Here is a 12,009-nt window from a genome sequence, read left to right as displayed (position 1 = left end):
GGGGAGGGTTGAGATCTCACAAAACATGTTTAACCCCGCCGCATTTTTGCGCCTGTACCAAGTCAGGAGCCTCTGGCCTTTGTTAATCTTGTATGTTTTTTTCAATTTTAGTTCATTTATATGTTTTGGAGTTTAGTATGACGTCCATTTTCACTGAACTAGTACACATTTTTATTTAGGGGCCAGCTGAAGCCTGCCTCTGGGTGCAGGATCTTTTCTCTGTGTTGAAGACCCATTGGTGGCCTTCTGCTGTTATCTGCTCTTTGGTCAGGTTGTTGTCTCTTTGACATATTCCCTATTTCCATTCTCAATTTTATTTACTTATGTAACTTTTGATTGACATCATTTTAAGAAGGTTTTCAACCTTGGAACTTAAAGATTAACACACCTATGTTTATTCTGTGTTTATGATATAAATAATTGTTCAGTAATTATAAAATAATGTAAAATTTAATGATTATATAAAAACAATTTCTAAACTTAGAATGGTCTGTTTCTAATGTAATTTAATCCTTAAGAACAGTCAATTTTAATATTCATACTTTTTTGTTGAAAAAATACAATACCAGTAGTAGAAATTTTGTTTTTAAAGCATTTTTTCTAATCAATTCATAAATATTGGATTTCCTCCACAGATAGACATATAAAAACAGTATAATATTTGTCTTCTACTTTTGTCAACTTAAATCTTTACTGTAGATAACATTTTTATATAGATATCTTCCATTTTCCTAATTTCACATCTATCCATCAAGAGTCTGTTATGACTACTTTTGATGGCCCGACTAATAAAATATTTATTTTGAACAATCTCTTTTGTTTAAATATTTGTTTATTCATTACATGATTATCTCACTAACAGACGTATACACCTCACAGATCATACTTTAATGTTTGCTAAATACCTCATTTAAAAAATTCTAAATATCATCTTCTTGTCAATGCAAAGATATTTTGCAAGCTAATTACTGAGCAGTTACTTTTGCAATTAATACATTGTCCATGGTTCTTTGCTAATAAAATTTACTATAATCATTACAGTCATGACAGATGTATCTCACATATTAAATATATAAAATATAAAACACTTTTACAATAGATTATTAACAACTATATATCACAGTTTATCATTATCTCCCCTTAGCACCATCATGTTATAGTTCATGCAGGATTGGCTAATTCAACAGTGTCTCCAATAATAAAATCATCTCCCTCTTTAAGCATTTGTCCCAATCTGTCTGTAGTTGAGGTAATAGATAAAACAATCCAAGCCAAAATTGTTAAACATCCTCTTGCAGTATTTATATTTGTCCATAATTCTATTTTTGATGAGGTTTCCTACAAATATATAAAAAATTACTTTTGTTCTAATAATATATGAGCTGCGTTGGATAGAAATTGACCTTATGCAAGTGCATGTATACATGTACATGTATGAGACTTGGATTGATTTAAGAACATTCAAATACGAAATAAAAAGATGAATTTTGGTCTGTTTTGTAGGGTTCTTATATATCAACTCAATTTTCTAACAGATACAGACTTTGCATAAAGATTTAATCAACCCAAAATAAGTTAAAAGATGTATATTGATATTCATTTGCATAAGATTGATTTCTATCCGATGCAGCTCACATGTTTGGAAGCAACAATGCAAACTATTTTGTAGGTACCATAAATTTTTATGAACATATTTAGAAAATCCCATCTTTCCTGTATGGTATCCATAAACCCAATAGAGACATTGGTATAGTGACAAAAAATAAAACTTTTACTTTATCCAAAGAGCATTAAAGCCATAGTAGTTTCAGAAGAGAAAATGTGTGTACCTTTACATTGTGTGTGTGCCTTTATACTGTGTGGTACCCATGATGGATATCTGTCATTCCATTCTTCAATAATACAACAGCTGTACATATATTTTTCATAATGACTGAAGATATTGAGCAAGCTTTTAAGTTTATAAGTTAATAAGTATGAATTTGAGATCAATTTAGTGATTCATTTGAGGGGAAGAGCATTCATGTCACTCTGACACATCTAGTTTAACATGTCAACAGTTAACAGATGACTGACATAACCCTATGAAGACCTAACCTTAATACTCCACTATAAATGCAACTTATATATATATGACATGCAAGTAGAGTGACATACATGTATCTTTGAAATGGTGTTCATTCATTTAAAATGATATATATCTATCTTTCAAAATGTAACTTGCTAAGATCAGGACATTAACACCACTGAAGTTGACTGAAGATTAAAAAAAAATGATGGTCAAGTGGAACTAGTTTTGAATTTAAATGTACCAATTATAAATTCAAAGCTATCACCAATCCTTTATCTTATAGCTCAACGTGATAATGAAGATCAAACCATGTTTGGAACATGGGGAGAATAATAAAACCTACCCCTGGATCTAACCACAGATCTGGATATCTGTTATAGAGATTCATTCTGTCTTCAATATTTGCTATACTAAGACTCAATATCAATGCTGCAAAGTATATAACGATAGAAACTGTCCCTGTTTGTAAAGTAAAAGATCGTAGTAGAAATCGTCTTGTGGGGTTTGCAATATCAAATCTGAAATAAACAGAGCACATGATTATTTCATTCTGTAGTCAACTTTTTTTCACTTAATTTTTTTTCAGTTATACATTTGTACATATAAAAAAGTGTTCGACTCAAAGCCATCACAAGCAATTATACAGTCATGACTTCTTTTAAACTGAGTTTTACTGTGCTTATTGCTGTGTGTTTGTTTTTTCTACATTGGCTAGAGGTATAGGGGGAGGGTTGAGATCTCACAAAACATGTTTAACCCTGCCGCATTTTTGCGCCTGTCCCAAGTCAGGAGCCTCTGGCCTTTGTTAGTCTTGTATGATTTTTAATTTTAGTTCATTTATATGTTTTGGAGTTTAGTATGACGTCCATTTTCACTGAACTAGTACACATTTTTATTTAGGGGCCAGCTGAAGCCCGCCTCCGGGTGCGGGATTTTCCGCTGTGTTGAAGACCCATTGGTGACCTTTGGCTGTTTTATGCTCTTTGGTCGGGTTGTTGTCTCTTTGACAAATTCCCCATTTCCATTCTCAATTTTATGCTCCTTCACTCTTGCATTTTAGCACCATATTGATTTACTCAGCACTAGCAGTAAATATTGAGATTATATGGTAAGTTTGATAAATAATTCTTAATAAGTATAATTTTGAGTGACTATTATCAAGTTTTTATTTTTTTCTAAAAAAAGATACACACAGTCATATGTGTGTGTATATTTAATACATAATAGTATTGGAGAAAGGTATAAAATTGACAAAAACTTTTTTTTTCTATTTTTTTTTGTGTGTCTACATGAACAGCTGCCACTCTTGAAAATCTATATGTTGTGAACCCTGCTTTACATGTGCTTTGTATGTTCTGTGTTCAAATGATTTCTAACCACTGTAATACCTACTACATGTATGCCTATCCTATCCACTGATATCAATAATGTATATCTGTATAATCATAGCTGACAGTAAACTTATAATGCTTATGGCTTGACAAGAAGACACTAGGTTGCACTATTTTATTAGTAGCAAGTTAGCAACGTGTGAACATCGTGATAAGTGGGTGTTTAGATTTATTTCAAAGTTACACTTTTCTAACTAGTTGTTTGTTTAACACTTTTTGTAACGTACATGTAGTTACATTGTTTTTGATTAATCGTAAGTTGAAAATCATTCATGGTACAAACATCAATTTATTACATCATTAATTTGGAACTGTTCAATTGTTATTCTTGATTGAAATATTTTGTAATCATACAGACTTTGCTTTAGCTAAAAGCTGCTGCTTGCACCTACATATATCAAAGTATGTGAACCACAAAGAAATCTTTAGTTTTATATTTTACAGACTGATGCTGTAACATTACATATTGTTCTCCCTTTAAGGAGGTAGGTTCTTGTTTCTTTTTAATTAAGAACTGTAAAGTTTAAATGATGTACCTATCACCTTAAACTTACCTATCACAGGCAGAAATGGTACAGAGCACTAACAATATGTAGAACATACACTGTACAGGAAGTGCTAGAGGACGGTAATGTGACAGGAAGTCAAGGTCACTATGATATAAAAGTACATAAACAGTAGTTATATGCCACATGGCAATTCCTGCAGTTAGTCCATGAATAAATAAACAGAAAGTTTTAAAAACATTATGTGTGCTAAGTGCAAATTCAATGGTAGAGCTAACAGGTCCTTCTGGTTGATCTTCCTGTTTAAATTTTTCTTCTTCAGCCCATTTCCTTGCTAGTTTTGTTTTGTTTTCTCTTTTAAATCCAGCTGAAATGAAATAAATTCTTCAGTCATTTGTCAGTATGTAAAAATCAATTATAATGTTAAGCAAATTATTTTCATGGAGTTTATACATTTCTGTAAAATGTTTGAAATTTCAATTTGAACAAAGGGATCAAGAATGGTTGAGGGTCTGGATGAGGGGTCCTTCATTTCTGTATTCTTTAATTTTTTAGGCCATTAATCGTTATTCTATATACCTTTTGCCCATTATATGGTTGAGAACTTTTAAACTAACATAAACACGCATTTTAATGTTCCTGTGACTATTCTAAGTCAAACTTGTTTTTTTAATAATCTTTTTTCACCATTTATCATTGCTAATGGCATACTTTATGTAGTCTCTGTTAAATTTAGGTTATGATTGTGACTTTGTCTGTAGTAGAATTAGACTGGTTTAGCAATTTTAATTTGCAATCCTTTGACATACATGTACATTGGTATGCTAATGTTAGTTGTGTATTGTTGGGTAAATGTCTCATTGTTGTTCTCCGCAAGGTATCTTTTATTCTGATTTACAATAATCTTAATGTGTGACTTATAAGTATTATTATAACAGATTTAAATGAAGTATGGGTAAAAAAATATCATCTTCCTTAAACCTTGTACTTACAATTAGTTTCTATAAATAGATTATCTAATGGCTGACTTTTGAGTACAATAGATTCTGTAGAGTAGGGGTGAGGTATAACATCCTCATCTTTCTTGTCGTCTGGTGTTACAATATCTTCTTGTATGGTAGACAAGTCTGCAGCAAATGCTGCATCCATAAACTCATCTCCAACTCTAGGTGATGCTTTCTTCACTTTTTTCTTAACTTTTTTCTTTGGTGTGGTCTTTTTATCATCTTTAGATATTAAGCTTGTTTTACTACCACCAACTTCCTGAAAAAAAATGAAATACAAGAAATTAAAATTTCTGTTTTGAAAAGTTTCTTTACCTGAGAATTAAATTGAAATTAAATTTTCATTACAGTACGATAACCTTTTTGCTTAAGATCTAGAAGAAAGCCTCCATCTGGAAAGCTACACTTTACTTGTCTTTAAACTTAACCTGAAGTCTAACATTCCAGGCAGTTAAATCGGCAATGGGCTTGTAAAAAATTTCATTTGGCTAATAGGTATTTGGATATTTTTTACCTGCTTAACATCTGAACCAAGTTTTTTAATCAAACAATTTTTATGTGTACTCAGAAAATTGCAGACAAACTGCTAGGTGAAGAGTTTTGACATGATCGCTTGGAATCTTATTTCACATGTTAAAATATGTATCACATAGTTATTCTGTTTTTACAAATCCATTGATGAATTTTTGCTTAAATTGTTCCTGAACTAATGGCAACACCCTCTGACACCCATGTTGAGTAAATTGATTGTAGTGAGCAGAAGGTAATTACTGGATTGTTCTGATTTCCTTTATTGGTTGTATTGTGTAATAAATAAAAATGTCAAACCACTAGAAAAGGCTTAGGCTTAAAACAGTATCCCACTTCAAATTTCAAACAACAAACGTGTAGATGAGAAATTAACTAAACATGTCCATGAAATGTGATTTGCGCGATTATACATGTAGTTATATGTATAAGGGGTTCTCTGACATTTTCAAAACCTGAGAACATTTTATAAGAACTATTCACATGATTGATGACATGGGAATAGAAAATTATTAGTTTTAGAGGTTTAAGGCATAACAATCTGTAGTACATTTACTTTTGGTAACCATGCTGACTAAACATTTATTGCAGCATTTTAAAAAATGAAATGGTATGGAGAGATAGAAAAAAACATGTCAGCAAGTATAAAAAAAAATTTGCAAATAGTAACTTTTCAATTTAAAACAGCACATACATATATACATGAATGTTAGACTCAGATTGACATCGGTTCATCACATCGTAGTCCAATGTAAAGTCACGTTCTCAAATCAGTGTCCAATATCTTTACCCCCTAATCGATGTCCAATATGACGCCATGTATTACCAAAACAACATGCAATCGATCAGAGTCTCCTCTCATTGATCAACAAAGTAGACAACATCCCGTCCCAAATAATCAACTAAATAACAATAAAAGGACAAACATCAGTAAATGACAACAAGACAAACACCAACATCATATTACATGTACATGCATATTAATGTTTTGGTGAAAGAAGTTCATCCACTCGATCTGCATGGTCTTATTCCTTTCATATTCATATAAATAAATGACATGTGGATATATTCATTTTTGTAGGACAATGAGACAACAAGTGAACAACCCAACGATAAAGATAATAGAAAGACATCTACATGTAGGGAGCAATATGCATTGTACAGTCTTAAACAACAGACAGAATAAAGAAGTACAGTCAATCGTTGAAAAATATCGTTATTTGGACTCTGCAAGATTTAAAATCTTATATTTTTAACAACTTTTTTAGTTTAAGGTTCAACCAACTATTTGTTTTCAGAATTTACTGTTTCAAATCAGAAATATGACAGTTGCTTTCATCAAATAAAATTGAGACGTCATTGTGGCAAGACTGTAAAAAGGATGTCCATTAGAGAAGCAAAATATTGGACATCAATTTGAGAACAACAAAAAATAATTCCATTAGGCGGGCATAGAATTGGCCGTCGATTTGGAATCTTATTTCATTATGATGTCAGATTTGGACGTTGATTTGAGGAAACAGACGATGATTAGAGACCAGATGTCGATCTGAGTCTTTCATATTTATGCATGCAATTCCCCTTTTGATACAACCTTTCATAACCTTTTAGAATTTATAATAAATGCATCTTGATTATACCCAAAAAGTAACAATCCTTCAAATAAGTAATATTTTGAAAGTGTTAAAAATAAAATATTTTTAGCCGAGTCATTTTACTTGAAATGATAGTTACTGAATCCCTTTAGGGAATCTGCATCCAGAACTTTTTTTTCTGATTTGGCTACGGCTACCAATCAAACCTGTTTAACTCTATTCTGGATTTTTTTTTTATCTCACTACCACATCTCAAATTGAACATTTACATGGATTCCATCATTCTGTACACCTGACACAGGTAATACTTTAAAGAACATTTGTGAAAACCTATTTTTCTTTCAGAATCCCAGTCTTCCCCCTTAACCACAGGCCCACCAGCCCAGGCTTGTAAAACTTCTGTCGGGGCTGTAAAAATCATCTCCACAGGCCAATATAATATAACTAAAATGTTCTTAAAATTCAGCTTCGGGCCTTTCAATTCAAAAGTCTATTGTCATGATTGTGAAGACTGGAATACATTAAAAATTTTTTAAAATTTCCAACTTGTAATGCTAGGTATACAAATGTTGATCCATTTTTATGTGGTTGTTGGTGAAAATTTCCACAAACAGAGTTGACATGGTTAAAGGGCTTGATACATGTAACTGTGAAGATACTTATTTCATTTCCTTAAATTTATTCTTGCTCAGTACGATTTAAATGTGTGAGTATGCACACCAGTGTAAGGATAAAATAAACTGTTATCACAGAGATATGTCTCGCCTTTTTGTAATTTTGATAATGCAAATGTTGAAATTAAAATAGCAATACTTTAACATGTAAGTTATGCAAATATTCAAAGTCGATAAACCATGAATGAAGGTACATTGCTAAAAAATCTCCATGGAAATGAGATGTGCCAATGCTAATACAACTGCATACCAAATACCATTGACTTATAATAAGTCGTACCCTTTAAACAAACAGAAACACAAACAATAACTTGTAAACTATGTAAAAGTTTCAAAGTCAATGAACCATGATCAGGGTAGGGGGCTATATAATCTCCATGGAAACGATACTTGCAAATGCCAATAAATTTGCATACCAAATATCATTGACTTAACATTAGCAGTTAATCTTAAACTGATCTAATAACAAACTAATACATGTAAACTAAGCAAAAGTTTCAAGGTAAATAGATCATGACTGAGGGGGTGGGGCCAAATATTCTCCATGGAAATGAGATGTGCTAATGCTTATACAACTGAACACCAATTAACATTGGCCTACCACTAATGGTTCCCCTTGAACTGACCTAATCACAAACTATATATATAGCTAATACATGTTAACTTAGCAAAATTTTCAAAGTTTACAGACCATGCATGACAAAGGGGGCGGAGCCAAATAATCTCCATGGAAATGAGATATGCCAATGCTTATACAACTGCATACCAAATATCATTGACCTACCACTAGTGGTTCCCCATAAATTGACCTAATCACAAACTAATACATGTAAACTATGAAAAGTTTCAAAGTCAATAGACCTTGACTGAGGGGGTGGGGCCAAATAATCTCCATGGTAATGAGATGTGCCAATGCTAATACAACTGCATACCAAATATCATTGACCTACCACTAGTGGTTCAAAATGAACTAGACCTAATCACAAACTAATACATTGTTGACGCCGTCGCCGGAAACAGCATACAATGTACCTTTGTCTCGCTTTTTGACTCTGTCAAGGCAAGACAAAAACCCAACAATTTCTGCACTGGTCTGAGTAGATGACAGTTCAAGACAAGAGTGCACACGCTGAAATATCTCGCCTGTTTAACTGACCATTGATTTTATGTTGAAAGTCTTAAAGAAAAAGGTTCTACTACAAGTATCACATAAACTTTATCTTAACACTTTAAAGATCCATGACAATGAGGTCAAGGTCAGATAAATCCTGCCTGACAGACATGTCCACCTTACAATCATTCCATACACTAAATATAGTTGACCTATATTACTTATGGTTATATATTGAAAAAACAGACCAAAACACAAAAACTTAACATTCACCAATGAATCATGAAAATGAGGTCAAGGTCAGATGAAACCTGCCAGACTGACATGTACCCCTTACAATCATTCCATACACCACATATAGTTGACCTATATAGCTACTGGTTATTTCTGTTGTGTTATTTTTAATGTGTTACTTTTTTGTATGTTGTTCTGCTGACTGATACCTAAAATCTCACCATATCAAAAGTCTTAAATATGTTATACATGTATATAGAGGACAAAGTTCTCATAACAGTAGACACAACTTTTGGTCTTGTGATAGTGTGTTCACCTCAAGTTACAGAGGTCATGGGTCCCAAACCCAGCTGGGTCAAACCAGACTCGAGGAATTGGGATTTGCTGCTTCTCCGCTAAGTATGCAGCATTAAGGATTAAAAGCAAAGACTGGTTGGCTCAGAGTTAGAATTATGTGCTGGGCAAGGTGACATGTCTTCCTGCGAACTATCAAACTTTGTGATATAGCACATTTAAAAATATGGCTTAACGTATCAGTCAAGTACAAAGAAGGGTTTATATTCATATCACATTATTTTGTTTTAGTCCTGGACAATGCTGGATATGCATTTAAATTTGCCTCTGGACATTAAACAGCTACCCTCATAACAGTAGTTGTAAAATCAATATACTACATTGTAGCTGAACCCAAAATCATTAATTTTTTTCACAACAGTTCTTAGTACTAGGGCATTCAAACAGTTGACAGTTGATACCATGTTGTAACGCATACTATTTCCCCCAAATTTGTATGTATCTGATTACCAAAAAGTATTACAAAGTTTTAACGACTTTGTTCTATTTAAGGTTCATCTATACACTTTAACAAAAATGGCTGTGTTTACACCATGAAATTTTCTCTGAGAACAGACAAAACTGTGTAATTTTAAAAGTTTTAATGCCTGGCAGCACCTAGATGAATTAATGTTATATCCAATTTATGTTCCAAAAACATACCTGTCAACCTATGACAATGAAAATGCAGGTGATGACCTGCATAGAAGAATGAAATCTCAGGACATAACGCGTACCAACTTTTTCGAGCTGAATTTCAGTATTTAGGGGACATTTTTCTTATAATTTATATCAAAGTTTCCAAATCATGTCCAAATGGTTAAGTAATTTAAAATTGTACATATTATAATTTCATTGCACCAGGAGGCCATTGATAGTTTTGTGTTATATTGCCTAAATTCCTGTTCATATTCATTCGTGCCAATTTGTGTTTTCTTTACATACATTTGTGCAGCTTTTTAACAGTAGAAGACATATTTGTTGATATAAGAGAAAATAATAAAATATAGTTAAACAATTAGAGGAGGTATAGATGAAAAAAGTAATTTTCAAAATTTTTATTTTTTAATTGTTCTACCTTAGAACAATAAGTAAAAGTATTATTCTGATATGTTTGTGAATTCAATTCATTTTAGATTTAATCTTTCTACAAAAAAAAACATAATTGGTATTTATTAACAGTGTGTTTGACACCAAAGCTGTCAAGTGAAGCCATGCACTGAAATGGGTCAGTTGAGCTGAGTTTACACAGCTACATTTTTGTAGTTGAACTTCTTGTCCAGGAAGAATTACGAATTTGCCGGTATTTCATTGAAATCACTTTATATCTAATCAGTCTGAAGGCTAAGGAATCCGCGTGAAAACGGGTTATTTTCCAAATTCCCGGGTTATTTGGTCACCCGGCAGGTGTTCCAGAATGTTCAGAATTTTGAAAATCTCTGGTCACACCCGCAGGATCCGGGTCAGTTGACGGTATGCAAAAAGTTAAAACACTTTATGGATTTTGATGAACATTTTCTTTGCTTGCCACAGAAGATGGTGAAATAAACAAACACCGAGTTTTCTTTGATACAGTCCACTCATTTACACTATTTAAATCACCTTTGTTGTGAGTAGATTTCTATTGTCCCTCTATTGTCCATATCCATCAATATGATACAATACAATCATTACCTGAGGGGGGCCATCTCAAAGATTTCACATGACTTTGTTTATTTTTACACCACCTGTGGCAAGGAAAGAAAATGTTTAGCAAAATCCACAAAAGTTTTTTTCTTTTTAAAACACAAAATGAATACAACTTGTATATATCTAGGTGCTGCCAGGATTTAAAACTATTAGAATTACACAGTTTGGCTGCATTCAGAGAAAATTTCATGGTGTAAATGTAAAGCAAAATTCTATCCGGATGAAATATCATCTGGGGGAAAAAATGTTACAGAAGTAAAAATATTTCTCAATAGTTACTCATCTGGTAAACCTGTTCCCCAATTGGTGGGTTAGTTAACGTTGTACATGTATACATCATTTCAAAATTTCTATATCTCGTATACATGTATTTCGTTTTGAAATATAAGCAGATGTGCATGACGCATAACTAACCTCTTGACTAACGTTGTACATATATACTAGTTTACTACCCGTTCAAGTCCAAACACATCATTTCAAAATTTCTATATCTCGTATACATGTATTTCGTTTTAAAATATAAGCAGATGTGCATGACGCATAACTAACCTCTTGACTAGCACCACTTCTTGCTGATGTAGGTTGTCCATCTTCAATCTGTTCTGGTGGTTTGCGTTTCTTTCTTTTCCTTGGCGTTGGTTTTTCTCCATCTTCTGTTGCGACAGGTGCTTTCTTCTTTTTAGGAGTAGTGACCGTTGATCCGGTCTCGCCATTTTCAGTTGCTTCGGTTGGTTTCTTTTTCTTCTTTCTTACTGGTCTTTTCTGAGCATCAGTGTCTTCTGATTCCTGTGTAACTGGTGGCAATTTCTTTTTCTTGGGAGGATTTACATTGTCAGCCATTTTTGTATCCAATAAACAATACAACTTCCGGTA

At 32.7% G+C, this 12,009-nt stretch overlaps 1 protein-coding gene across 1 annotated transcript; it reads right to left on the bottom strand.

The window, feature by feature from the left end:
- Positions 1–814: 814 nt before the first annotated feature.
- LOC127704854 (transmembrane protein 237-like) lies at positions 815–11,978 on the bottom strand. Its single transcript, XM_052209080.1, has 5 exons — positions 11,686–11,978; positions 4,961–5,231; positions 4,017–4,335; positions 2,415–2,589; positions 815–1,338 (listed from the first exon to the last, which is right to left on the bottom strand). The coding sequence occupies exons 1-5, from the start codon at positions 11,974–11,976 to the stop codon at positions 1,162–1,164; spliced, it is 1,233 nt and encodes a 410-aa protein (XP_052065040.1). The 5' UTR covers positions 11,977–11,978; the 3' UTR covers positions 815–1,161.
- Positions 11,979–12,009: the final 31 nt, after the last annotated feature.

The sequence above is a fragment of the Mytilus californianus genome, unplaced genomic scaffold, assembly GCF_021869535.1.
Source record: "Mytilus californianus isolate M0D057914Y unplaced genomic scaffold, xbMytCali1.0.p SCAF_6, whole genome shotgun sequence".
NCBI lineage: Eukaryota > Metazoa > Mollusca > Bivalvia > Mytilida > Mytilidae > Mytilus > Mytilus californianus.
Note: the sequence above shows the minus strand (reverse complement) of the source record. Positions and strands in the feature narration are given on the sequence as shown.

Excerpts from the sequence above, each read along its gene's own strand:
- LOC127704854 (XM_052209080.1), bottom strand. The coding sequence starts at position 11,976 with ATGGCTGACAATGTAAATCCTCCCAAGAAAAAGAAATTGCCACCAGTT. Across the intron at positions 5,232-11,685 it reads GAAGTGGTGCTAGTCAAGAG|GAAGTTGGTGGTAGTAAAAC; the intron begins GTTAGTTATGCG and ends ATTTTTTTTCAG. Across the intron at positions 1,339-2,414 it reads ATCTGTGGTTAGATCCAGGG|GAAACCTCATCAAAAATAGA; the intron begins GTAGGTTTTATT and ends ATATATTTGTAG.